At 41.3% G+C, this 27,138-nt stretch overlaps 1 protein-coding gene across 2 annotated transcripts in view; it reads right to left on the bottom strand.

Moving 5' to 3' along the window:
* The window catches only part of kita (KIT proto-oncogene, receptor tyrosine kinase a), a 32,648-nt gene extending 6,772 nt beyond the window's left edge, over positions 1–25,876 (bottom strand). Inside the window, exons 1-17 of one of the 2 annotated variants that reach the window (XM_058072748.1) lie at positions 25,536–25,876; positions 21,396–21,650; positions 20,389–20,673; positions 20,164–20,303; positions 18,906–19,098; positions 17,663–17,849; positions 16,263–16,378; positions 16,049–16,163; positions 14,137–14,321; positions 11,159–11,265; positions 10,945–11,071; positions 6,689–6,793; positions 4,953–5,063; positions 4,698–4,839; positions 2,637–2,746; positions 2,411–2,544; positions 548–670 (exon numbers count right to left, since the gene is read on the bottom strand). In XM_058072748.1, coding sequence (XP_057928731.1) covers positions 548–670; positions 2,411–2,544; positions 2,637–2,746; positions 4,698–4,839; positions 4,953–5,063; positions 6,689–6,793; positions 10,945–11,071; positions 11,159–11,265; positions 14,137–14,321; positions 16,049–16,163; positions 16,263–16,378; positions 17,663–17,849; positions 18,906–19,098; positions 20,164–20,303; positions 20,389–20,673; positions 21,396–21,650; positions 25,536–25,593 — 2,493 coding nt within the window. In that variant the 5' untranslated portion in view covers positions 25,594–25,876. The remainder of the gene's footprint in view (positions 1–547; positions 671–2,410; positions 2,545–2,636; positions 2,747–4,697; positions 4,840–4,952; positions 5,064–6,688; positions 6,794–10,944; positions 11,072–11,158; positions 11,266–14,136; positions 14,322–16,048; positions 16,164–16,262; positions 16,379–17,662; positions 17,850–18,905; positions 19,099–20,163; positions 20,304–20,388; positions 20,674–21,395; positions 21,651–25,535) is intronic. The other variant, XM_058072749.1, reaches the window with a different exon arrangement.
* Positions 25,877–27,138: the final 1,262 nt, after the last annotated feature.

Below are 27,138 nucleotides of genomic sequence, written 5' to 3'. Positions count from 1 at the left end.
CTACATTAGGTAGTGCAGCCTGGTAATTGTATTATATAGAAAGATGCCAGGGACTTTATTTGCCATGTTGGTTAAGTCCAAGTTGGGCATTGTTTGAACGATTCAGACTCCTCGTTTCGATACTGGTTCTTAATGATTCTCCATTCTGATGCTTTTTAATTAATTAATTTCATTTGCTTATTTTTTGGGTTCGTTTAGTTTATTAGAGAAGTGGTACATAGCCCATGGACGAACTTGTTACAGTAAAACGGGGTGTAGATAAAGGATAACTGTTCATATTTGTGAGGTGATAGTTACTCATTCCATTCATGTTAAATCACAAAAGATTTAAATATGGAGACTCATGGGCTCCAGCATACCCGCAACCCTAGTGAGGATAAGCAGCATAGAAAATGGATGGATGGGATGGAGACTAATTCTATGTAATATGTATATTACATATGTGTACATATGTACGGTCCCCGACATGACAGGAGTGGAACAGAGTGGCTTTGGTAAAGATGATAGAAAAGATGTTCTGTTAGGGTTTTCCTGGCTGCACACTCACGTTGCCTTTGACCACATAGTTGTAGTCTGTGGTGATGTCGCGTGCCAGCCCGAAATCACAGATCTTTGCCACCCGTCCTTGAGTCAGCAGTATGTTCCTGGCTGCCAGGTCTCTGTGAATACACTGGGAAGAAAGCACAGCACTAATGAGACACCTTCTATGCATGACTGATGGACAATATCGTATTAGTGTTGTTTTTCCATCTTGGTGTCTGTGCCGACACTCGACTCTGTAACGGCAATACGCAGACGTGTTTGGCCACAGGATCTCTGGCTCTGCTGGCAAGTTAAATTAAATTTTCACCAGCAGGCTGCAACATGCTCTTTGGGTACGCTTACCGGCGGTGGAAACATGAGCCAATCTTTGTGTAAACAGGGATAACAGGAATTCGATAAATCAAGAGTACGATCACCACAAAAGTACTGAGATGCATTACAGGAAGTGGAAACACAGTAATACCTCATTTATTGCGGTTAATTGGTTCCAGACACAACTGTGAGAAGTGAATTTCTGCAAAATGGGATTGCTTCCTTATAAATGGAATAACATGCACTGTCCAGCATCCGGGTATTTATTTCACAGTCACACTGGTTAAATGTTTGCCTAGAAAGTTAATGAATCAATTAACTAAAAAGTTACTGAATCGAATTACTGGATCGTATCGTTCTCAATGATCCAATATCATCCTTAAATTGTATCGGCAACCACGAATCGTGATAGGAACCTAATCGTTATTAAAACAAATTGTTGCACGCCTACCATTTACGTTATAAATAAAACTCAAGGTTGTGTGTGTGTGTGTCACAGTAAATGTGTTTCGGTGTTGGTAGGAATGGGTCGTGAATGGGTGATGGACAGGAAGTGACGTCAGGGGTTTAGGGTTGAATTTTAGATTGTCGTGACTTATGGCTGTAGCCTGTGATATTATTATGATGATTATCATTTTTATTATTGTGCCTGTTGTAGGTCTTTCAGATAAATGTATAAAATACATGAAAAGAGGAATCAAAATAAAAAATCTATACAAATATAGATTTTATTGTAGCCCACATGTGCCCAAGCCCACTGTTGGATCTTCAGGAGGTTCTAAGTACAGCTTCAAAAGGCAAACAGAAGGAATGGGAATGAGACAAAAAAGTGAGTAACTTATTGCAAACAAGCATTAAAGTGCGACCAGTCCAGGGTGTATCCCGCCTCTCGCCCAAAGACAGCTGGGATAGGCTCCAGCATACCCGCCACCCTAGTGAGGAAAAGCGGCATAGAAAATGGATGGATGGAAGCAGTAAAGTGAAATAGGCAGTTCACCAGCTGATCAAAAGTTTAAAACCATAAGGTTTAAAAGCCAAAATCAATGTCATTTTCTATCAGGTGTTCACACTGACATAATGTTTTGATGGCAAAGGCAAAAAAGCTTTCTGTCTTTGAAAGCTGTTAGATTCTTGAGCTGCATAAGCAAGGCCTCTCGCAGTGCACCACTGCTGCTGAGGTTGGGTGCGGTAAGACAGTTATTTGAAAGGTCTTCAAAGATCCTCTGGGTTATGGAGCAGAAAGTCAAGTGGTCACCGCCTCACTGGATGCCATTGGCTGTCCAAGACAAAGGACCATCCTCGGTCCAAATGTTGGAAAATGTTTTTTAGCTATGGTCTTTTCATCAGCTGGTGACACCCTGTGAGTTTTCAATCAATTGCTTACTCAAAAAAAATATTTTATATTAATACTCCCATTTCTTATTTTTGCATTTTAAAGCTCCACATCAAACCTCCTCAAGATCCAACAGTTTAAGTTTTCCCTTGGTTATTATTTAGTTAGCTAATATAATATTGTATTTGGTTATTCATAATTATACCTGACCAAGTAACTCACATTCTTGGAGGCTAAGAATTCCATCCCTTTGGCCACTTGGTAGGAGAAGCTGAGAAGGTCTTCAGTATCAAGACACAGACCATCGTCATCAAACATTTCTTCCTCGTCGTCTCCTCCAGTGTGGGAACCACCACCTGAAAGAGGAAGGAAACATGGCTTTTAACTTCACTTCGGATGTTTTTCATTGCAAATACGAGGGGACGAATTCAAAGAGAGTTCGACTCGCCTTTCCGGAACGAGCACCTCTTCTCGCCGGATGAAGATGGTGATGATGAAGATGATGGCGGCTCGCCAGCGGCAGAAGGCCTCATGCTCATGTAGCCGTTCAAGCTGTCACTGCGAGGAGGAGGAAAGGAGCAGTCTGAGAAGGAGCCCACGTGCAAACACCCTCCTCCTACGCACGTTCTGGATAGTAAATACCACTTGGCTATTTCCTCAAGCTCACACTAAACACTCTGGAGGCTAGGTTTACACTCCAGGCCTTCACGCTCGATTCAGATTATTTTCTCATTTGTGTGTGTAGGTGTTCACATCGCTTTTGAAATACAACCTATTTTTGACTTAAAAGGATACACATAAGGATGACATATTGCGTTGTCCACATAGAAGTCAATCCGACTTCATATCATGATATTATCATGATAATAATAATGTTATGAAAACCATAGCATACCAACACAATGAATGTGATCAATACAATGTAACAAAACCAAAATGCATTTCAATGTTTTGTACAATAACAATAGTATCACTATACTTACAGTATATGTTAGTGAATGTCAGCTTTAATGACTACCTAAGTGCTATAAATGTGGTGTATCATTATTGGAATTGATTAAACAAATTGATTTAAAAAAATGTGTTTAGTCATTAGTCATTGACAACACAACTGAACCCAAAATGCTGTTTTTAAAGTCCACCTATTATTGTTAAGGGAAGAAAAAAAATACAAACCTATATGACCCTGTGTGAAAATGATTGCCGCCGCCTTTTAAAACTTAACTGAACTCTATCAGGGGCTGCACGGCGGTCAAGTGGTTAGCGCGCAGACCTCACAGCTAGGAGAGATGGGTTCAATCCCACCCTCGGACATCTCTTTGTGGAGTTTGCATGTTCTCCCCGTGCATGCGTGGGTTTTCTCCGGGTACTCCGGTTTCCTCCCACATTCCAAAAACATGCTAGGTTAATTGGCGACTCCAAATTGTCCATAGGTATGAATATGAGTGTGAATGGTTGTTTGTCTATATGTGCCCTGTGATTGGCTGGCAACCAGTCCAGGGTGTAACCCGCCTCTCGAATGAAGACAGCTGGGATGGGCTCCAGCACCCCCCGCGACCCTCGTGAGGATAAGCGGTAGGAAAAGAATGAATGAATGAACTCTATCAGGCTAGAAAAAGTTATAGGCCATTTATAAAGTTTTGGGACTCCAGCAAACCACAGTGAAAGCCAAATGGTCCTTTTTTTGGGCATTGGTGAATCTTCTCAGGAGTGGCCAACCAACCAAAATTACCCCAAAGAGCACAGTGATGACTCATCCAACAGGTCACAAAAGAACCCACAACAACATCCAAAGAACTGCAAGCCTCACTTGCCTCAGTTTAGTGTTCATGACTCCACCATAAGAAAGACATTGGGTACAAATGGCATTCATGGCAGAGTTCCATGTCGAAAACCACTGCTGAACAAAAAGAACATTAAGGCTCTCCACTTCCTCAATTTTGCCAGAAAACATCTTGACGATCTTAGGAAAATACTCTGTGATCTGACAAGACAAAAGCTGAACTTTTTGGAAGGTATGTGTCCGATCTGGCAAAAAAGTAAAGCCGCATTTCAGAAATAAAAATCATACCGATAGTAAAATATTGTGGTGGTAGTGTGATGGTCTGGGGATGTTTTGCTGCTTCAGGACCTGGAAGACTTGCTGTGATAAATGGAAGAATAAATTCTGTTGTCTCCCAACAAATCCTGAAGATTGTGACCATTTGACTTCAATCTGAAACGAGCTTGGGTTCTGCAGCAGGCCAATGAGCCAAAATTCTTCCACAGTGCTCTAAGAGACTCATTGCAAGTTATCACAAATGCTTGATTGCAGTTGTTGCTGCTAAAGATGGCTCAACCAGTCATTGGGTTTGGAGGAAATCACTTTTTCACACAGGGCCATATAGGTTTGGATTTTTTCGATATTCCGTATTCAGGTGCCTTGTCATTGACTAATATTAAAATTTTTGATGATCTAAAAAGTGTGACAACAGGAAGTGGGTACTCTGAATGCGGTATAACAACTGACCCTGCAGTTTCTCTCTGCGACTGGATGTTCCGATAGTAGCTATCTTCCTCCATCTTAGAGATGATAAAAGATTCTCTTTTCCTGCGCAGAAAGTTAAGCAGGTCACCAAAGCAGCAGTACTCTGTAATCACCAGCGTGGGGCCTGCAGCCACAGACACACAAAACACATCATGGTTAATTAAAATGACCGCAATGCTCTCATAACGACTTTGTCATGGGCTCTAACGTTCTCCACTTTTAATGAGAATAACGCACCTCCCACAGTACAAGCTCCCAGCAGGTTGACAATGTTCATGTGGTTGCCCAAGTAGCTGAGGACCTTCAGTTCAGACATCAGGGCCTCCTTCTCAGTGGCATGAGCGCTCGCTGCAGAAGAATAATAATAACAGGAATTTTGAATTTTTTATCACACCATCACAGAGATGCCACAATCTTATATTATTAAAGAGTGGAACAGGAAGACACAAACATTGGCAACGCTGGCATAGCGACGTGGGCTATATTGCTTCGGGCCACATCATACTACGTCAGCCTATTCAATGAGGAAACTAAATTATCAAATTTGACTGGAGGTTGGCAGCGCATCAGGCTGCATTTTCAAATGTAAAATGAAGACTGCTTGTTCCAAAGCTGTATACACAGGGTGACCTCATCTAGCTTGGGGTGGGTCAGAGGCGGTATCATGTCCATCAGGAAGGAACAAGGGATGGAGTGCCTCTTCTCTCAAAATTGGAGCAAACAATTGAGGAAGATGAAGGATTTTTCTCACGTTTGGTGATCATAAACTGGCTCTACACACACCTATTACTGTCAGAACATCAATACAAAGTCACAGTTGCATAATAGGTAATCTAAAAAGATGGGTTATTCACTGATGTGACAGTTAACAATATGTTTTTATTAAAAGCCTATGGTTGTAGTTGTATGGTTGTCCTTTTGGGTATCTGGAATTTGCATGTTCTCCTCGTGTGTGGGTTTTCTCCGGATAGTCTGGCTTCCTCCCACATTCCCACAAAAACATCCATGTTGGGTTAATTGGCGACTCTAAATTTTCCACAGGTGTGAACGTGAGTGTGGAAAAAAATGGATGGCTGGATGGATGGATGGGTTGTAGTTGCATGATAGCATTACAATAGTCCATCCATCCATCCATTTTCCTCCGCTTATCCGGGTCCGGGTCGCGTGGGCAGCAGTCTTAGTAGGGAAGCCCAGACTTCCCAGTCCCCAGCCACCTCCTCCAGCTCCACTAGGAGGACACCAAGGCGTTCCCAGGCCAACTGTGAGACATAGTCCCTCCAGCGTGTCCTAGGTCTGCCCCGGGGCCTTTTCCCAGCTGGGCATGCCCGAAACACCTCACCGGGGAGGCGTCCGGGAGGCATCCGGACTAGGTGCCCGAGCCACCTCAACTGACTCCTCTCGATGTGAAGGAGAAGCGGCTCTACTCTGAGCCCCTCCCGGATGGCTGAGCTCCTCACCCTATCTCTTAGTAGTCTCAATAGTGCTGTTTCTAATTGTTTGGGTCGGTATATCACCATACAGTTGTACCACCATATAGCGATAATTGACATACTAATACAAGAATAATATCTACATTGCAGTGTTTATATAATTGAAGAAAGGAAAACACTAGAGATATATTAATATGAAAAGTGCAACGTGATACTTAGTAATGTCAATATTTTGTCTCATCCCTAATTTAAATTAGAAGAAACATATGCTAAGTGTATCAACAAAGTCAATTTACTTTTGCAATTTGACTATCATATATATGCTAGATTAGGTATATTTTTACCCTGACTTATTTCCATCCTTTACTTAATCATGTTGATAATCTTGTCTCTGTTTAATCCAATGCATGTGATATCTGACTCGTGTTGTTCAACCCCTGCAGGCAAGTAATTCATTCACAACAGTGTCAAAACAGCACATACTGTAGCAGCAGCAGCAGTTAAATTTGCTTAAGCACATAGCGACCTCCACCTAAAACGTACATTTGAGCATCTTGACCGCCACCGTGGTGACTGAGTCCGCTTTGGACAGTCCATACGCCGTCGCTTCCACCACTTTCCCAAAGGCGCCAGAACCCAGTGTCTTCCCTGTGGACATAAAGACAGACACAAAGTTGTTATTCCCTCATCCTGCGTCACCCCCTCCCTTCCCTTCCACTGGCCGCCTGCCAGCATTACTGGGACAACACCAGTTGAGCCCTGGGGCTGTGTGCACAAGCACCAGGACATGCAGAATCCTGTTGGAGGAGCGCTGCTAAAAAACAACACCCAGAATATGTCAACAGTATTGTGTTTGCTGTCAGGGAGTGGGGTTTCGTCATGATTAACAATGCAACTGCTTTGCTTCTTATTCCACCATGACTGGAGTACTGCTGTCTTGTCCGCATGTCCATCAATGGATGATGTCATGTCATGCCACATTAATTATCCTGATGTTTGTCTGATAGTTTTACCCTAATCTGTCCAATATTTCAAACAGTAGCAACTCTGTTTTTCTTTCAGGTACACCATTTACTGTATATTCAATAGAAACTAGAATATTGCTTCATACTATTTATAGTGTTATTTTTGCAGCATTGTCACAGTATTCCCGCGACCCTCATGAGGATAAGCGGTAGAAAATGAATGAATGAATGAATGAATGAATGAATGTCACAGTATTGCTGTTCCTGATGGGCAATCCAAACAATCGAGGGGGTGGGACTGACATGTACAGTGCTTAACCAGAGAATTTGAACCGGTGTTTTGTAATATTTAAAAATATATTATTACATATATTATTATTACATACAGTGAAGAAAATAAGTATTTGAACACCCTGCTATTTTGCTATTTCTCCCACTTAGAAATCATGGAGGGGTCTGAAATTTTCATCGTAGGTGCATGTCCACTGTGAGAGAGATAAACTAAAAAGAAAAATCCAGAAATCACAATGCATGATTTTTTAACAATTTATTTGTGTGATACAGCTGCAAATAAGTATTTGAACACCTGTGTATCATCTAGAATTCTGACCCTGAAAGACCTGTTAGTCTGCCCATTAGAAGTCCACCTGCACTCCATGTATCATCCTGAATCAGATGCACCTGTTTGAGGTCGTTAGCTGCATAAAGACACCTGTCCACCCCATACAATCAGTAAGACTTTAACTTGTAACATGGCGAAGACCAAAGAGCTGTCCAAAGACACCAGAGACAAAATTGTACACCTCCACAAGGCTGGAAAGGGCTACGGAGCAATTACCAAGCAGCTTGGTGAAAAAAGGTCCACTGTTGGAGCTATCATTAGAAAATGGAAGAAGCTAAACATGACGGTCAATCTCAATCGGAGTGGAGCCCCATGCAAGATATCACCTCGTGGGGTCTCAATGATTCTAAGAAAGGTGAGGAATCAGCCCAGAACTACACGACAGGACTTGGTCAATGACCTGAAAAGAGCTGGGACCACCGTTTCCAAGGTTACTGTAGGTAATACACTAAGACGTCATGATGTGAAATCATGCATGGCACGAAAGGTTCCCCTGCTTAAACCAGCACATGTCAAGGCCCGTCTTAAGTTTGCATATGACCATTTGGATGATACAGAGGAGTCATGGGAGAAAGTTTTATGGTCAGATGAGACCAAAATAGAACTTTTTGGTCATAATTCCAATAAGCGTGTTTGGAGGAAGAAGAATGAAGAGTACAATCCGAAGAACACCATCCCTACTGTGAAGCATGGGGGTGGTAGCATCATGCTTTGGGGGTGTTTTTCTGCACATGGGACAGGACGAGTGCACTGCATTAAAGAGAGGATGACTGGGGCCGTGTATTGTGAGATTTTGGGGAACAACCTCCTTCCCTCTGTCAGAGCATTGAAGATGGGTCGTGGCTGGGTCTTCCAACACGACAACGACCCGAAGCACACAGCCAGGAAAACCAAGGAGTGGCTCCGTAAGAAGCATATCAAGGTTCTAGCATGGCCCAGCCAGTCTCCAGACCTGAACCCAATCGAAAATCTTTGGAGGGAGCTCAAACTCCGTGTTTCTCAGCGACAGCCCAGAAACCTGACTGATCTAGAGAAGATCTGTGTGGAGGAGTGGGCCAAGATCCCTCCTGCAGTGTGTGCAAACCTGGTGAAAAACTACAGGAAACGTTTGACCTCTGTAATAGCAAACAAAGGCTACTGTACCAAATATTAACATTCATTTTCTCAGGTGTTCAAATACTTATTAGCAGCTGTATCACACAAATAAATTGTTAAAAAAATCATGCATTGTGATTTCTGGATTTTTCTTTTTAGTTTATCTCTCTCACAGTGGACATGCACCTACGATGAAAATTTCAGACCCCTCCATGATTTCTAAGTGGGAGAAATAGCAAAATAGCAGGGTGTTCAAATACTTATTTTCTTCACTGTATATATACCAGTCTGTATAAGCCAGAACCGAAAAAAATATTTATAAGTGCCAATAAAAATAATAATACAATATTTTCTTTAATATGTTTCCTTTATATGTTACTTCACTCTGTAAAGTTGCAAAATTGTGGCGTTTGTAATATGTATTTTCTCACAGGCAATTTCTGTCCAACATTTGCAGCATTTCTTGAAATGCTGGCTCTCAACTGTATTAACTCATTCACTGTATTAACTCATTCATTCGTCTCTCGACATATTTAGCTTTTTTTCCCGGTAGCTACAGAACAAAGTCTTAAACATCTTGTGTGTGATTTTCTGTAGGCAATGAAATTGCCGAAATGCTGACAGGCAAAGGGCGACAAATCCAGAAGATCGTCACCCACACGCGCGCACACGTGCACACACACGTCTATAGTTTACACACACACATCTGTAAATAGTTCAAACACAAGCAAAGTTCTGTAAATATATGATTTTGTGTTATGTTTTTATTATGTTCTAAATCTGTGAATAAATGTAGTTATGTTGTCATCTAAATATTTTTTTCCTGTGTTGTTTTTGTTGTTTCAAACAACTGCTCAGATGTTTAACGTGTCACTAAAACAAAAACTATGCACGTCAGTCACCATTCTGCTTGAATTTGCTTCTTTGCAGAAAAAGCTCATTTTTAAATCACCCTATGTTTTTCTGACGATTTATAAAGACCCAAAAAGGCTAGAAACAAACCTTTTTTTCTGATAAAAGAAGAGAGTCTAAAGTTTCCTTACATAGTTTCAACGTTCATATTGAGTAGTCCTAAAACTCAATATCCCATGGGTCTTGAAAGTTCAGCAAAAATGCCCCAAAACTCTGGTAGCACGGAGTTAGAGTAGCATTCCTTTTGCAATGACGATTTTGCGCTATGCTGTTTGTATTTACTTTGCTGACCAAACCTCTTGACTGAACATCAATGTTAAGCTAACATGTTAAGCGCTATACAGTACGTGCCATTCCCCCCCACTCTGTGGGCTTTACCACAAATCAATTCTGCCTAGCAACAGGAGGCAGTGCAAATGTGGAACAGGAACAATCTGTTGCTCTATACAAGTTGCTGAAGCTGCTAAAAGGTTTATATTGGATCATGACTGATTTGTGTTGTCTGTTCAATTCTGTAGGAGAAAATGTATTTTTAAAAGTAGACTGTATGTTTAAATAGTTTAAGTGTTAAGTGTTATTTAAGTGTTATTAACCAGTTGCCGACTGTCCAAATAAGAAGAAGACAATTTGTAACGCTAAAAACAACAAAACATAATTTCCCTAACTTTTGTAGGAAGGGGATATACGTACATATAAACAACAACCTTCAGAAAATAGTTAGCATGTTCTAGTCAGTTTGTGCAGGCACAGATTCTGGACTAACTCTGCCTGAACTGTCCAAGAAATGAATCTGATTTTAGCATAACTGGTCAGAAGTGGCCCTGTGATTGGCTGGCGACCAGTCCAGGGTGTACCCCGCCTCTCGCCCGAAGACAGCTGGGATAGGCTCCAGCACCCCCGCGCCCCTCGTGAGGAAAAAGCGGTAGAAAATGAATGAATGAATGAATGATCAGAAGTGGCCCAATTGACCCCTGACGCAACATGACTTTAAACTGTCCACTTAGCTTGGCTTAATTCACATGGCACATGTCTATATTTACACAGAATAATGATGTTTTCTTCTTCGCATATAGCCTACCAAAGTTTACAATTTTGTGTCACTGGATTCAGAAATGACACCTTCATGCTAGGGTCCAAGGCACGCTCTGCAGACCGGTGTGATAAAAGTGTGACACCACTATGCCAAGGGCGGGCTGGATGCTCACCAAAACGCAGGTTGTTTCTGGGAAACTCCCACTGGTGATCGTACGGTAGCTGGGTGGGGTCAATGTACACGTAGTTGTTCCCGTGGATTCCTTCAATCACCTTCCACTGAACCTGATATTTAGGCTTCTGGATCAAAGTAAAGCAATAAAAATCAAAGAATGACAAGCATGCCAAATAAACATAATGTTCATGGTGAGAGTTTAGAGTACCTACCTGCAGGTACTTGTAGAAAAGCATGATAAGGATCAGACAGAGGATGGATGCTGCTGATACCGAGCCAATCAGCAGTGGCGTGAACAGACCATGGGGGACAGTTCTCTCTGCAGGGATACAAACGCAGCAGTCTATCAGCGACAAGCAGATGTTTAAAACTAAGTTTGTTGTCCAAAAATATATGTAGGGCTGGGGAAATCTTTCTTTCTATGGCCATGCCTAGGTGCTGAATCAACAGCGCGTCTGCCATTTCATCCTCAGTATCTTCAAGATATTGATTCATCACTAATTATTCCACACGCTTGACAGAATTCCCAATGATCAATTAATTGACTAATCGATTGCAAAGCTCATTCCAACAAGGTTTAATGGGAATATTGTTGGAAAGCTAAATACCCAAACGGTTAAACAAATCTCAAAAACCTGTTGCGATGATATCATTTCTTTTACGACCGTCTGAGTTTTTGCATTTCATTCATTTGTTATTCCTGTTTTACTATTGGGTGCAGTGCTCGATATAATTTCAGAGATATGGCTTTTTAGATGTCTTGTCCTTTGGTTTTTGTTTAATTTTGATGTTTTATGGCGCCACCCATGTGTTGGTTCCTGTCAAAATTGATTGGGACCATTTTTTCCCAATCAATTATGCAAATGAGAAACACAGCATGGTTAAAAGACATGACTACCATGTTTTTATATTTGTTTTATGTTGTGTAGTGTTATTCATTGTTCTGTGACCAAGTGCAGTACAAAGCATTACAAACATTAATAAAGCTAAGATTTAATATATATGACTTTTATTTCTATTCTAGATCATTGGTATTCTGTTTAGTTAGAAGATTATCTGCACAAACCCACAGAGATACATTTCAATGGCAGTTGTGCAGTTTTCTAAGAGAGGCCAACAATGCTCTGCCTTTACAGTTTTGCCTTTGGATACACCGCCTATGATTGCAAACTCAATTTAAATTGTATAGAATTTAAAATATGACTTTTAAAATGTATTTTCCATTGAATTTTTGGATGGTTTATAGGGCAGATTCCCATCAAAATTAAAAGGGACTCTGTTCCAACACTTTTGTAAATTTTTCCAACACAGTCCATAATATTCCATAATTAAAGAGTGTTTTTATGTTCTTACATTCATCATGTGTTCAGTTCTTTCATGCCTGCCTTTACTGTTTTTTCCCCTCAGTACAGTGCATAACATTGCCAACTCCATTCAAATTTGATACTCTGATCCCCTTTTTTTCAAATTTATGTCCAGTATAAAGAACAGATTTTTTGTCGGTGGTTGAAATGTTGCCGTTTATGAGACCGCTTTGGGAACACATGACCTATACGGTTGAATATTTTTTCAAAATGTGTTTTAATGACCGAGTGGTCTTCTTTTTCCAGCTGTGGTGAGTCATTGTGTATATACATTGTTGAGTTCCTTCGTGCCTGGCCTTACTGTTGTTCCTCTGTCCAGTGGGCTGAAGTAAGCTCTTTAGAGATAAGAAGCTTTCTCCCCACTTCAAATCTGAGAATGCAGAGTCTGCAGGAACAAATCCCCAGTAAACCTGTCAGTGAGTTCTAAAGCTCTGCATGTTCTCTGCTGGCTGCAGCTCACTGACACCTCCGAGCCTCCGAAAAGGCCCCCGCAGCAGCAAACAGCACACCTCCCGCCACGCTCCACCACACTCCCCCCTGCCTCCGCCCGGTCTGGCGGAGAATTGCGGCGAGAGCGTGGGCGGCCCTCTCAAACCTCCGCCAGTCGCGTTGTACTGCCTCTTTGGGGGACATGAAGTGGCAGATGGGGAAGCTGTTATGACATGGTGGATTTGGAGTAATAAAGTAAACAATGGACTCAAGTTATCAGAGCCAATCATGTTCAGGGGACGTATCTCTCTTTGCTTGTGTTTATGGCAGACGGTTCATCTTTGCCAAAATCTTGCATTTAATCAATATTTGGAGTTGGGACAGACTGTCTTGCCTTTTAATACTTTTAAGTATGTGATTATTGCAGTCGGCTGCATTTATACTGTACTTAAAAAAAACAACAACTTGTAAGATGACATCTCATCTGGAACCATATTTGGTAACCTTGTCAAAGTGCGAGTTCAAAACTGACCCCTGTATGCTTAACCAATTGATACAAGCTGAACATTGTGTTGTACGTTAAGCATTTTACAAAACTATAATAATACTGTATAATGTCATTTAATTTGACACCAGGAGGAACACAATTCAGGATTAAAATTTGGTTTGACATATTACAGTTTTCATTTAGAAGGATTTAAAAAAAGGGTTGATCATTATTTTCATAATGATCATTTTTTATCATTATTTTGATAATGATCATTTTCATAAATATAATTATTGTTTGGATGTTATTTTTTATAATGTCATCAAAAGCTGGAAACCTTGTATTAAAAAAAAAACAACAAGGAACAAATGTTGTACTTTTACTATTACTATTATATTTTAATGATGTAATTAGATCGTGAACTGTGTAAAATATGTAGTAAAATAGTATTTTTTTAATTATATTTTCTTATATTTTCCACATTGATGGACATTTTTATAAATTATCAAAAGTGAAAAATAAAATTAAAAAACAATAAAATATAAATTTAAAAATCTAATGATTTTTTTTCTAAAGGATTTCTGAAAATATAGCTTTTTTTGAAGGATGCTCTCAATGTATGAATCATCATTAGAATTTCGTCTTTGTTGGGAGAATACGTGCCCATGCAGATAAACAAACCCATACAAATAAACAGAACGTCTTCTGTGAAGATAAATATATTTTTTTAATGTAATTTAAGCAAAAAGTATAGGGTATCTTAATGATATAGTTTTATTATTATTAGTTTTATCATTTAATTGTATGTGCCTTTTTTGAAATATTTTTAAATCCATAAATATTGTTTTGAATGAGTTAACGACACAAGCATATTCGGTGTAACTTTGTTGTGTTTGTGTTGCTGCCTCACCACTGATGGAGAAGAGCGTGTAGGCCTGCTCCCCTTCCACAGTGGCCACACACTCCAAGGTGCTGAAGCGTCCCCGGCTGACATTCACCCGACTCTCAACCTCTGTCTTGCCAAACATGGGACTGAACAGCGTGATGGTAATGATGTTGTTCTCTTCCTGGGTGGCATTCACCTGCTGGGAGCACCTGGAGTGAGGCGCGGAAGAGGGGGTTCAACCATGGAGGAGGAGAGGATTAGACATTGTTGACACACACACAAAAAAATCTGTCAAGATCAGCAATCTGTTATTAGTGGTCTTGGTTGATACAGACAATGATTTGTTACTATTTTAGTCAGGCACTTCTGTGGGCAGCCAAGCGTTCTAATGTTCAGTATTCATTGTTCAGTAAAAACTCAGAGGTTAAAGTCTTTATCGGCAAAATAAAATGTTTTGAAGTAAGTGATTAATTTATAGTACTTGTTGTTATAATAACTGAGCTAGTGTCACACCTTTGCTTGAGTGTTAATGTTTTTTAGAAAGCAGCAATGATGCAAGTCAAGCTAATGCTAATCTTATGTACTATGCTATACGATGCTAGCCGAGCGAAGGAATACTACTGCTTCTTGTATTATTTTATGGTATTTGTTTTTTAATTTAACACACTTTTGATGTGCACTGTACTGTATAGGCAAAAGTCTTGGGCCAACACTGGCTTTGATGTTTTAATGACCTTTTTCGCAGCGGAATTTTGACGCATGGGCCAAGGAAGAAAGTGAGAATCTGTACAAAGATAGAGGGATTTATTTTGTTGTTTGCAGATGTGTGTTATGGTTAGAACAGTAGCATATACATTCTTTTCTGTAAAACAAACAAATCTGCATACTGTGACTGTACGTAACAATGACGCACATTTGGATTCAGTGCAGTTTGAATTTTTCCACCAGGCTCCATATTTGACACCGCAGCGCTTATTTATGTGCTTTGCAGTCAATGGGGTGAGCTCAGGTTGCGCTGCTCCGCATGTACTTGCCAACTGATTAGGAACAGCTTGACAAAAGAAAGACGTGCAGAATACTGCAGTACAGGAAGGCACTACATAAAATGAATGTGTCTTATGTAAGTCATCTACAGCAATTAGTCCCAGCCACCGGAGATGTCCAGTACAGGCCCCCAACCCAGACAAATGGGGATGGGAAAAGCTGAAAGACAATACAGCTCCCTCAAGGAACCATATAACATAAATTGTCTCTGTATAGTAGTACAACCATGTGACTTCTCACAACCTAGGCCAATCACAAGTCAACTCCCCTCAAATGTCGCAATCTGACATTACATCGTCATCATCATTCCTGATTGACGGGCGCGTCTCTGGTGTGACCTCAGTGTGTGCAACCTGCATGACCCCCTTGACCAACTACTACCAATAATAACACAGCTCCTACTACTACTACTACTACTAATTCGACTTTGTTCGATGGTCCTTGTTCTCCCATGCAATGTGCTCCCATTACTATTACTATTACTATTAGTACTATACTACATTTTCTGTTTTTTTTCTCCTCATATTTGGTCTCAAATGCTGATACTATGTGGGAATGCATGCAGGTAAGTACACAATCTTAAGTTAATTCATGCTAGCTCACTGCCTTTTACCACACACATCAAAGCACGATAATAAGATAATAATCTTCTCTCTGAAAAACAACCTCCAGGCTCATACTGTTTGATGGTGGGTCTGAATTTACAGTAGTTTCTTTTTTTAATTTGATTTACTGTCTTAACTTTACACAATACATACCAAATAAGACACATTACATCGCTATAATGTTGGAACCCACAGCCCCTCGCCTCGTTGGGGACTGCTGGATTAATCTATCTACATATTTCTAGACTTTAACTTAGTTCAGCCACTTCCTGTTCTGTCGAGCTTACCTGACATAAGACTGCTCGCAATAGAACCATGTGATCTGCGGGGCAGGGAAACCTTCGGCCACACAGCGCACCTGCCCATCTACTGGGCCCTCGTGAGAGACAATCTCAGGTTTAGCTGAGAAGAGAGGAAAGGTTCAACCAACCACAGAAACATACATACAGAAGTTACTGATTATCTCCTCCTCATCACAAAAAAAAAATCAAAGACACTCACTCATGACAAAAATGGTGAAGGTCTCATTCAGCGAGGCATCACGGTTGGAGGCTTTAAATGTGTAAACGCCGCCTTCTGACATCTTCAGTCGCACCAACCTCAGCTCACTGCTGTGCCTGATAAACAAGGAGATAGATTTTTTTTTGAGATAGCTTAAAAAAGATCTATTTGTTTCTAAAAAAGTGTAAATATGTAGCTTCAGTTCAAAATAAAATATATTTCAATTCCAATTTCATACTTTATTTATCCCCGTGGGGTATTTTAAAAGACACAAAGAGCAGCAGACAGAAGAAGGACAAAGGACAAAATTATGCAATTTAAAAATGCCTATTTAAATAGGGGTTCTGCAATATCTGGAGGGGGTACATGGCCCCCCTAACTAAATGGCTTGTCTGCCGAAATCAACATTTAAAAAGCACAAGACAGCTCCACTGTACCTACTGTGTGACTATTTAACATCTTAAACACAGAATGAAAAAAAAATCTGTCATTGCTGAGGGGTAGGATTAAATAAGCTCTGCTTCTTCATACTTCTTTTTGGCCATGTTGAATTGTGCAAGTGCAAACATGTGATGTAACTAGCCAAGCATGCCCGAAATATATGAACCGTTACCAGAATACCAAAGAATACCAAGATGCCAAATACCAAGAATACCAAAAGGAGTATTATTTGGCGTTGGTGTGGGTCATTTTAGCCGTGTTTCTTTTGCTGAACATTGACTGTATAATGACACTAAGCTTACTCTTTTACATGCACTTTACGGGTATTCTCCAAACCAAACATGGATTCATTGATTAATGTTTCAAACTAATACCGTACTTAGTAGAGTCCAACACAGATGTAAAAGCTCACATCCTGTTCCAATCACATTTACATACAGTCGTCCCTGGCTACTTCAGATACGCTTCAGATGTTCAAGCGTTTTCAAGCATAAAAATGGCTAAATGAAGTACAATAAAAATACAAAGCACTAAGATATTATAGACTGTGACTGTAAGGGTGTTATTTAATGTCTAGAAAGCTCTAATGATGTTACAAACCGTATTTAGAAGGTCGTAAACAGGTTTTCTATGCTCTAACTCTAAAAATAAACATCTATAAATAGGGAATTCTACGTTGTGGAAAATCGTTAATCCCAGTCGGGTCTGGAACGCATTAACCGCAATAAACAAGAGGTTACTGTACTGCAAAGTGTGACATAAAGTGTCACACTCATGTGGAGTAACATTATGTCATATTTCTCTTAAAGTTCACATTCTGTGGAATCCATTTAGAATTACTGATGGGTCAACAACCCAGAGGGGCTTTTCCGGGTTATGCTGTATTTGCCGTGGAGCATTGAGGGCCCGCAGCCAACTCAGTGCTAAATTCCAGCATGGATCATGAGGCGAGGTTGTACCTGTAGCCATGACTTTGCGTGGTGATGACATGGTCACTGGTGTTCTTCAGCTCTTGGCCCATGAAGCTCCACGATATGGTGTGGGGCTTGGGATAAGCCTCAATGTTCACCGTGAGGGAAAAACTGTCACCAGATCGCACGTGGATGGTTCTGTTGCTCGCCGATATTAAGTTGATGAATCCTTTATCTAATAGAAAAACAAAAACAAATATTGTTTTAGTATTTGCAGGTGCAATATTTAAAAAAAAAAACAATTCTTAGTGAAACACAGGCCAATCGGGATGATCTGGGTTCGAATCTCCGCTTGGCCATCTCTGTGTGGAGTTTGCATGTTCTCCCCGTGCATGCATGGGTTTTCTCTGGGTACTCCGGTTTCCTCCCACATTACAAAAAATTGGCGACTCTAAATTGTCCATAGGTATGAATGTGAGTGTGAATGGTTGTTTGTCTATATGTGCCCTGTGATTGGCTGGCAACCAGGTATGGATGTCTGCTGTTGATAAATAAAATAAAATAAATAACAAGAGAGTTCAAAATAACACTGACTTTGATTGAATATTGAATATTTTTATTTGCAATGTATCAATGTCCTCTAACACTTCAAAATACGCAGTGTGCTTGAATGCATCATCAGCGCATTGTGCAGTGCTTGAAAGGAAGGAGACAGATACAGAGTCATCCTTCTGGGTGCATTCTATGAACACATAAACCAACTTCCCTGGTCAGAATCTGTCTATAGTGTCTCAACTCAAAAATACAATTAATTCTTTGTTGGGTGAACTGTGAATTGGCTGTACAATAACCAAGACATAATATTTGTGGTAATAATTTTCATCGAAACCAAGGTTCCACTATATACATTTAACAATTGTAATGATAATACACTTGATAAAGTCCTGTAGGTGGCAATCATGCATATTAAACAGTGGTTGACAACATCCAAACAACTAGTTCTTGTGAGTTTTAACTAATTTGAGCCAAAATGTAATGGGTTCCTCCGTTGCTCATGTGACAAAGTTTGTTAAAATGAAATTCAGATGTGTTGTGCTTTTTGACTGTTAATCTAGCAGGTTTTACTATGGTGGTAGTCAAAATATTAGAAACAACATGCCACTGTCAACTTAATAATTATTGTGCATCAAACACAATAATAAACATATTACTACATTTATTCCTTTAAAAGTAAGCATTATTATCCATTTTTAATAGCTCGTTAACTGTCTTTAGTGTTTGCTGTACTCACCATTGACGTCTAACCACACCGACCGTGTGCTGACTCCCTTTTCGTTCTCAGCCTCGCATTGGTAACGGCCAGCGTCTTGGTGCATAACGTTGGCGATGTGCAATGTGGCGCCACGCATGTGATTGAAGTGCTCGGCCAGGATACGCGAGGCAGCATCAACCTTTGCTGGTTGCTGTGGATACCAGACGGCACCCTGTCAACGCCCAGAGATCTCTAGAGATTAACCCCGTCTGCACGCCTATCCTTGCCAAGCACACATACACTGATACGGCGGGCTGGCACACAAACACACAAGTCTACGCATGCACAAACACACGCGGTGGGGTTAAGCACACGTGCACAAGGTGAGACCACATACATTGCACGCATCCCGAAGCTTACACTGCAGTGAACTTTGATCCCTTACGCATTCATTCACAAACCAATGCTCGTACTCATGCGGGAGATTCTATGCAGGGTCGCAAAATACTGCATTTGTGCTTTGTGACACATTTTTGGACAAAATTATTTCACAATCGGGGTCAATTCATTATAAACCCATAAACCAGGAGTATCCAATTTCTTTTCCATCAAAGGCTGCATACTAAAACAATTTTTTTAAAATAATTTTCCTATTGTGGGGCAATAACAAAATAACGGAAATGATCCAGGGGATGCAGTTTGGACACCCCTGCTTGAAATGATCATAATAAATAATAAGAAACATTTGTTCAGTAGTATGATCATCCACAGTGATCAACAAGATCAACAAAAGAAAGCTACAAAATACAATCCTAAATGAAACAATAATGGTGAAATAAAGGGTCAAATACGGTTAGAACAGTCGTGAATGGCGGTGTTGCCGTCAATGAAGTTCCCTTCAAGTTCTGTACTCTGACTTTTCTGACTTTTTTTATGAGTCAAAATGTCTTGACAATGTTTCAACAACTGAAGTCGCCATTTTCTCCGGTAGATATATTCCCCTCCAAAATGGATGACTTTGCTTTCAAACACTGAACCCATCAGTGATCATAGTACAGTAATAATAACCACTTTTTATATCAAAGTTAAGATGGACTGTTTTAATGTTATTACCTTTTGCTATTAACAGCGATTCACTTGTTTTTACACTGTGATGATGGTGATAAGTTTGCTTTCTATGGATATTATTTCCACCTCAAGGCTCCCACTACGCTATACGTGACAATGCTACAAGTTGCAGTATTTTCTTTTGGGAAACAAGACGCATGCAGAGTGAACGAATGCAGAAGTGTCTCACCGAGCCAGGCGGCGTGACCCATTTCAGCTTGATCTCGCCGTTGACGTTGGTGGTGTTGCAGGTGAGGACCAGACTCTCTTGCAGGGTGAGAATGACCCGTTCGGGTACTTGCATCTCTATAACAGGGGGCGCCACTGGCACTGAGGGAGTGAAGAAGAACTGTGACAATCTTGCAACAAACAAATGCATGAACATGATTAAAGCCGCCTTCCTTGCCACGTTTACCTGGCTTGACTGTCAGGTGGTAGTAGTGCGAGGTGACGCGTCGCCCTTGCAGTGTCCCAGTGCACACATAGCAGCCTTCGTAGGCCTTCTGCGTGTCTTGGATGACCAGGCCTTTCTCAAGGCTGGCGGAGAAACTGAGACCGAGAGCCAGAGGCACGCTGGAACATGTTTCCAGGTGCAAATTGGTCAGACTGGGATCGGTTGCCAGGCAGGGGATGGATGCAGCATCGCCCACGCGAGTGAGAATGTTGAACACCATCGATTTCCTGAAAGGGTTGTCAGGATCTGCAGGGAAAAAAAACAAACAAAGGGGATCAGAGGTGGCTTATGAGTGAGTTATGGGAATGCTGGTTTGCTTTTTTACCCAATTTAGCCTTTTCAAAGTAAAGAAACACACGGAATAAACACTGTTTAATGATGCATAACGGCATCATAAGAAACTCTATCAAATTTGCAATTTAGTATATTTTAAGTTATATTCACCTACACCTATTTAATTACTTCAGCTATTTAATTTCATCTAAAACACAAATTGAAGTCAAGGTTTTATTTGACTACAATTTGCAATGTGCTTTTCATTGCAATGAACAGCCTTAATATGGTGTTTTCACATTAACATTTACATTCCAACATTTTACCCCTGAACATGTAATGTCAAAGAAGATTTTTCTTTGCCGTGCAGGTTTCACAGGTGCAGTGTGGGGTTTATTATCAGCGTATAAACAGAAAAGCCAGAAAACGCTAAACATTTCAGAATAACAAACTGTGTGCTCGGTTGTCGTCTGACTTGGCCTTAGCATAAAAAAAAAAAACAGTTTGTGTTTGTTGCCCGGAAGGAAGAAGTGTTCTGACGGGACTGATCAGCACATGATATCATCCTGCAGAGATGGCACCAGGCCAGGGGGACGTGTCGTCAAAAAGTCATGCATACATGATACCTGAGTAGGCCTTTATTATTACACCATACGCACAAATGCAAACTCTCTCTTCAGCCTCAACACAGCTACCGTTTACGTAGACGTAGATGGACGTCTGCTGCCCACTTGTCCTCTCCAGGCAGATGTAGCGGCCCATGTGGAGCGGCTGAGCCCGGGTGATGCGTAGCACCGACACACCGTCCGCCCTCTGTTCTCCTCGCACCTTTTGACGCCCCTCCTGTTGCCACTGCATCTCCTTATTGCCATGGCAGTGCAGGTCAAAGGGCGCGTGAAGCGGGACAACAAGGTGGGAACCAGCTGGGGTAATGGTGGGCTTGGTGTAGCCTGTAGGGGGCAGAAACATTGAGGAGGCTGAGTGGCCTGAACAAAAACATGCAAGCTTAAGAAGAACATGCAAGCTCCAACACACAAAAAAAAGTAGTAAAAGGATAAGGAGTGCAATCTGATGGTGTCTTTAAGCAATTGAGGCAGGATGGAATGCACTGCTTGGCTGCAGCCAGCAGAGGCGCTGTTCAGTCATTTTCAACTTGTTTGCTCTTTAAGAACTAAAAGAAAAACTGCACTTTTTAAAATTTTGCCAACAATTCACAATCCGTATGTGAGACATGAACACATCCATCCATCCATTTTCTATACTGCTTATCCTCACTAGGGCCGCGTCCCAGCTGACTTCGGGCTAGAAGCGGGTTACACCCTGGACTGTCCATACATCCATTTTCTGTACCGCTTATGCTGGAGCCTATCCCAGCTGTCTTTGGGCAGGGTACACCCTGGACTGGTTACCAGCCAATCACAGGGTTCATATAGACAATCAACTGTTCAGACTCACATTCATACCTATGGACAATTTGGAGTCGGCAATTAACCTAACATGTTTTTGGAATGTGGAAGGAAACCGGAGTACCCGGAGAGAACATGCAAACTCCACACAGAGATGTCTAAGCGGAGATTCGAACCCAGGTCTACCCAACTTTCCTGACTGTGTGGCCAACATGCTAATCACTCATTCACCACACAGCCCACATGAACACATGTCTTCCTCTGTTCTGTGTGTTCTGAAGATACAAAAACAGACCGGTGAGTACTGCATGGAATGGGACACATCTATGCCGCCTACACAGACCACTATTAAAACACCTCCAAAAACCTCCAACAAGGTCATGCTGTGACCATGTAGTAACAGGTACATTCATGATAACATGTAATAACATGTACTTTGCCCAATCAAAGCATTACTGGAACTGGAAGTTGATTGATTTGACATAGTGACATAGAAACGAACACCTATGGCTAGGGTTAACTTAACTTAACACAGCAGCAGTGATGTGAGCTCAAATACCTAGCCTTACCTTTGTTGTAGTGGGCTGAGTCATTGTGAGTGCGTTATTGGCATTATTGATGCTTTTTGTAGTATTTTTAAGAAGGCTTAATAGGCGGAATAAGAAAGACGGGTGTTCATGTCTCACAGAAGGATTGTGACTGACAAAAATATGCAAAATTACAAAGACAATTACAGTTCTTTAGCAAACAATTATGGAACATTATTCTGCTTAGCACAGTATTGGCATGAAAACAGGAGTTCAGAACATTCAAGAGTGATTCTCCAAAGACCTAATAGGTACCTCCTAGGTACCTAATACCCAAACATGTATTATGTGTGATATATTAAAGTGACTTCATAGAGGATGAATGAGGAGAAAATATATGGAAACTGTCCAACATCCTGTCACAATTTAGGTATCATTGTCCACAGTGCATCCTACAGAGCCTGAACTCCCGCAACACTTTATATGTACAACCCATGACAAAATGGACACTTTGAATTGATGTCTTGACAGAGTGAAGACATGAGTGACATCATAAATACTCGCTAAAAGAATCAAATTTAGCCGGCATGGTCTTGCCATCATTTTTATTTTGTTCTCCAATGTCAGCGCACACACATACATACTGATTCCAGTGCCTTAAACGGGCTTAAAGGTGCAATCCCTATAAACAAAAGATTGTCCCAGCAGCATCAAACACAGTGAAAACACAAGCTTTGTAGCGGCAACACTCCCTACATGCAGCCAGCTCATATTTTATCAACAGATGAAAACTTCAGCATCCCTCCCTAACTCCCTAAAGCCTTCGCAATATTGTTTCTGTTAATTCAATTAAAAAGTCAATCAGTGTTGACTTTATTCAACGTTGCCCAACTGCATTTTTGTTAGTTTTTCGTCTTTGTTAAGCTAACAAAATTCAAGCGTGTGGAACATTTAGTGGAGTCAACATTTTTTTTTTGGGAATGTATCCAGCGGCAAAAACTATTTGCATGTCTGCAACCACAAAACTAAAGTGAACTTTTTAGCTTTCCCCCAAAAAGGTTCTGTGGTCTGTAAGAGAATTATAGAATTTGTTTACACTTTATGAAGTACCCTGAACTGCTCCAAGGCATTACCTTTCCCTTGTTTACACAAAGATCCCATAAAATTGCCACATTAAGGTTAAAAAGGAAGATGCCTTTCACGCAGAAGACAAACAAAGTGCTTTTACACAGCACTATGGTATGCAACAATTAAGGTCTGCGTGCCGTGTCACAAATTAAATACTTCAGATTAGCCATAATTACTTTTAAAACAACAGCACAAGAGAAGTGAGTCTCAGGTGTCAAACCTCATGCTCTTACCCCGACATTACGATAGTATTCCCTTACATACAGGCGCCAGTCCGCCTCTGTTACAGCTTTGATACCGCATTCAAAGACCAGCGTTTACAGCATTTTCCTATGTTGCTATTATGTACAAACGGCTTTGACTTTTGGGAAAAATTTGTAAAAATGCGAAATTCTGTGTAATAGACAGTTGCAGTTGTGATGCATCCATCATTCACTTTATGAGAAAGTACTAATAAGTTTGTAAGTACTTCTCCAAGTGACAAATTATGGAAGAATTTGGTTCTCATCTTACAAAAATACATCATGTATTGCCAGAACATTGCACACAACAGACATTACTTCATTACAGCAAACGTGAGCCAAGAAACACTTTGCCAATACATGTCTGCTTGTTGATTATTAAAACATCATGTATCATTTTACTCCTCCAGACATTGACTGTGGGTATCTGCTAAAAGAACATCAAATGTACAGTATGTGCAGGCTGAAATGGAATGGAATTAAGTCGTCGTGTGAATGCTCTTCCTTCCGAACACCCCCAAACCAACTGCGGTTGAACCGCGCTCCAGTACAGCATCGTCAATACGGTTCTTCACTGGATTCATGCTTGAAAGTGGTCAACATCAAATCAAAGTAAGACCATGCAGTTACAGTATTCATATGTTAGTCCCTCAAGGTGCAATTTACACTAATGGACCTAATTATGGGACTGTTTCTGCTGACAAATGAAATGTGTAATGCTGTAAAAAGTGTCAAGAGCCATTTTGATAACCCTACAAATACAAATAAGTGGAGGTGCCAGCAAAAAGCATCACGGATGTCGAGTCTGTTGCAAGGCTCTGTTTGCAATGGCGTCTCAATATGTGCCCAAGGACGATGCACTTTTGTGGCAAAGCACCAACAGCCTCCCGAAAGTGACACGCTAAAGATGATTTAGACCTGCTTGCACCACCTGCGTGCGTAAACGGGCTTAAGGCAAACTTCATGGCGTGGCCCATTGCATCACATGACAAGTAAGCCCGTGCATGCACTACAGACGGACTGCTGATATTCTCTGCACAATTCCATACAGGCTCCTCGTGAGACCGCTCATCTTTGGTGTTTATGACAAAATGGAACATTTGCATTCCACAAATATGGAATGTTTCTTTAAAAGAACATATTTATAAATGATGCCCAGCCTTGACAGTTTGACTTTATTTGTGTAAATATTTATTCATATATCAAAAATGTGAGACACAAGCAGCCTGCAACAGCCAGCAACAGTTTGTGCTTGAACCTGCATTATATTCTCAGTGGCGCCCAGCTCGCCTCGTTTGAATAATTAAAGCAGTGTGTTTAAGATCCGCATCCACGGTGTCTCCTCAGCGTGAGTTATCTCCAGAGACACCAGAGACAAGTGTGACTAAACAACGTCTTTACGCGTAAAAATGAATGGCACAGTAAATGCATGGCTTATGCGCGTCATGCGTAAAGATGAGCTCCGAGCAACAAGTTACCATCCTAGTACAGTGCAGTGGAGAGGAGTGGGGTTAAAAGGACATAAAACATACCTGTATGAAAGGTAGATTGCAGCACAAAAGACAGCAGCAGAATCCAGTGGTATTCCATAGTTAGAGTTCCATGGATGTAGCTGTATACTCGATCCGTCTTATTACGGGAGGTGTACAGGAAGGTTGTTGTGGGGAGATACTCCACTATACTCCACAAGCCGTTTGAGGACTCACAGCAGGCGGTGGAAGAAGAAGAAGAAGAAAAGGCGCACTTAGAAGTCTTCCAAAGCGCAGATGCTGGGCAGCATGCGTGGATGGGTCAGTGGACATAGCTGGACATCCAAGCGCCAGCAAGGACTGTGCACGGCGAGCAGGTGTGCGTGACTGACTGTGTCTGCGGCTTGGTCATGTGAGTGTGCAGCCTCTCTGAGCACCGCCGCTTATATTGGAGAGGGAGGCGTTAAGAGAGAAAGAGAGGCAGGCCCAGGCCAAAGGCCCATTGCTCGTCTGTCCTCGGAGCTGCTCTGGTGACCTACATGGGACACCTAAACACACCATTATATTAAAAAAACAACAACTCATTATAAAAATATTTTACATGCTGCAGCTGTTCTTTTTAAACATGCAATGATAGAAAACTGGCAAATATGACTGACATATCAGGGTTCATATTGCAAAATTGGAGACAAAATTCATTCATTCATTCATTCATTTTCTACCGCTTTTCCTCACGAGGGTCGCGGGGGTGGGGTGCTGGAGCCTATCCCAGCTGTCTTCGGGCGAGAGGCGGGGTACAACCTGGACTGGTGGCCAGCCAATCACAGGGCACATATAGACAAACAACCATTCACACTCACATTCATACCTATGGACAATTTGGAGTCGCCAATTAACCTAGCATGTTTTTGTAATGTGGGAGGAAACCAGAGTACCCGGAGAAAACCCACGCATGCACGGGGAGAACATGCAAACTCCACACAGAGATGCCGAGGGTGGAGACTAAATTCATGTTCAATTCAATTAATTTTGGAGACTAAAATGGCAGCAGCGACGGGGAACTACAGTGGAACCTCCAAAGTCCAGAATGAGATGCCAGTTGACCTCCAAGTTATTGTAATTCCCGCATGGTCCAGTCAGCCCCATATTCCACCCGGTCTCAAACCAGGGTCCCCGAATGAGAGTCAAGCTGTCCAACCCAACAAAACCCTTAAAGGAAAACTGCACCTTTGCAGGAATTTTGCCCATCAGCCACAATCCTTATATGAAACAGAAGAGAAAATGAGTTAATATGAGCTAGCTAACTACTAGTTCCACTGGGAGGACACTAAGGCATTCCCAGACCAGCTGTGGGACAGAATACCTCCAGCATGACATATAGGTCTGGCCTGGGGCCTTCACCAGGGAAGCTCCCAGACTAGATGTCCGAAACACCTGAGCTGGCTCCTCTTGATGTGATAACTGAGGTCCTCACTTTATCTCTTAGGGTTAGTCCAGTCATCCAACGGAGGAAACTCATTTCAGCCAATTGTATCTGCAATCTTCCTTCGTTCATGGCCCAAAGCTCATAACCGTAGGTGGGGATGGGGGTGGGAACATAGATCAATTGAGGGCTTGGCCTTCAGGCTCAGATCTCTCTTCACCACGACGGTCCGATACAACGACT

Source organism: Doryrhamphus excisus, chromosome 5 (genome assembly GCF_030265055.1).
Source record: "Doryrhamphus excisus isolate RoL2022-K1 chromosome 5, RoL_Dexc_1.0, whole genome shotgun sequence".
NCBI classification, from domain to species: domain Eukaryota; kingdom Metazoa; phylum Chordata; class Actinopteri; order Syngnathiformes; family Syngnathidae; genus Doryrhamphus; species Doryrhamphus excisus.
Note: the sequence above shows the minus strand (reverse complement) of the source record. Positions and strands in the feature narration are given on the sequence as shown.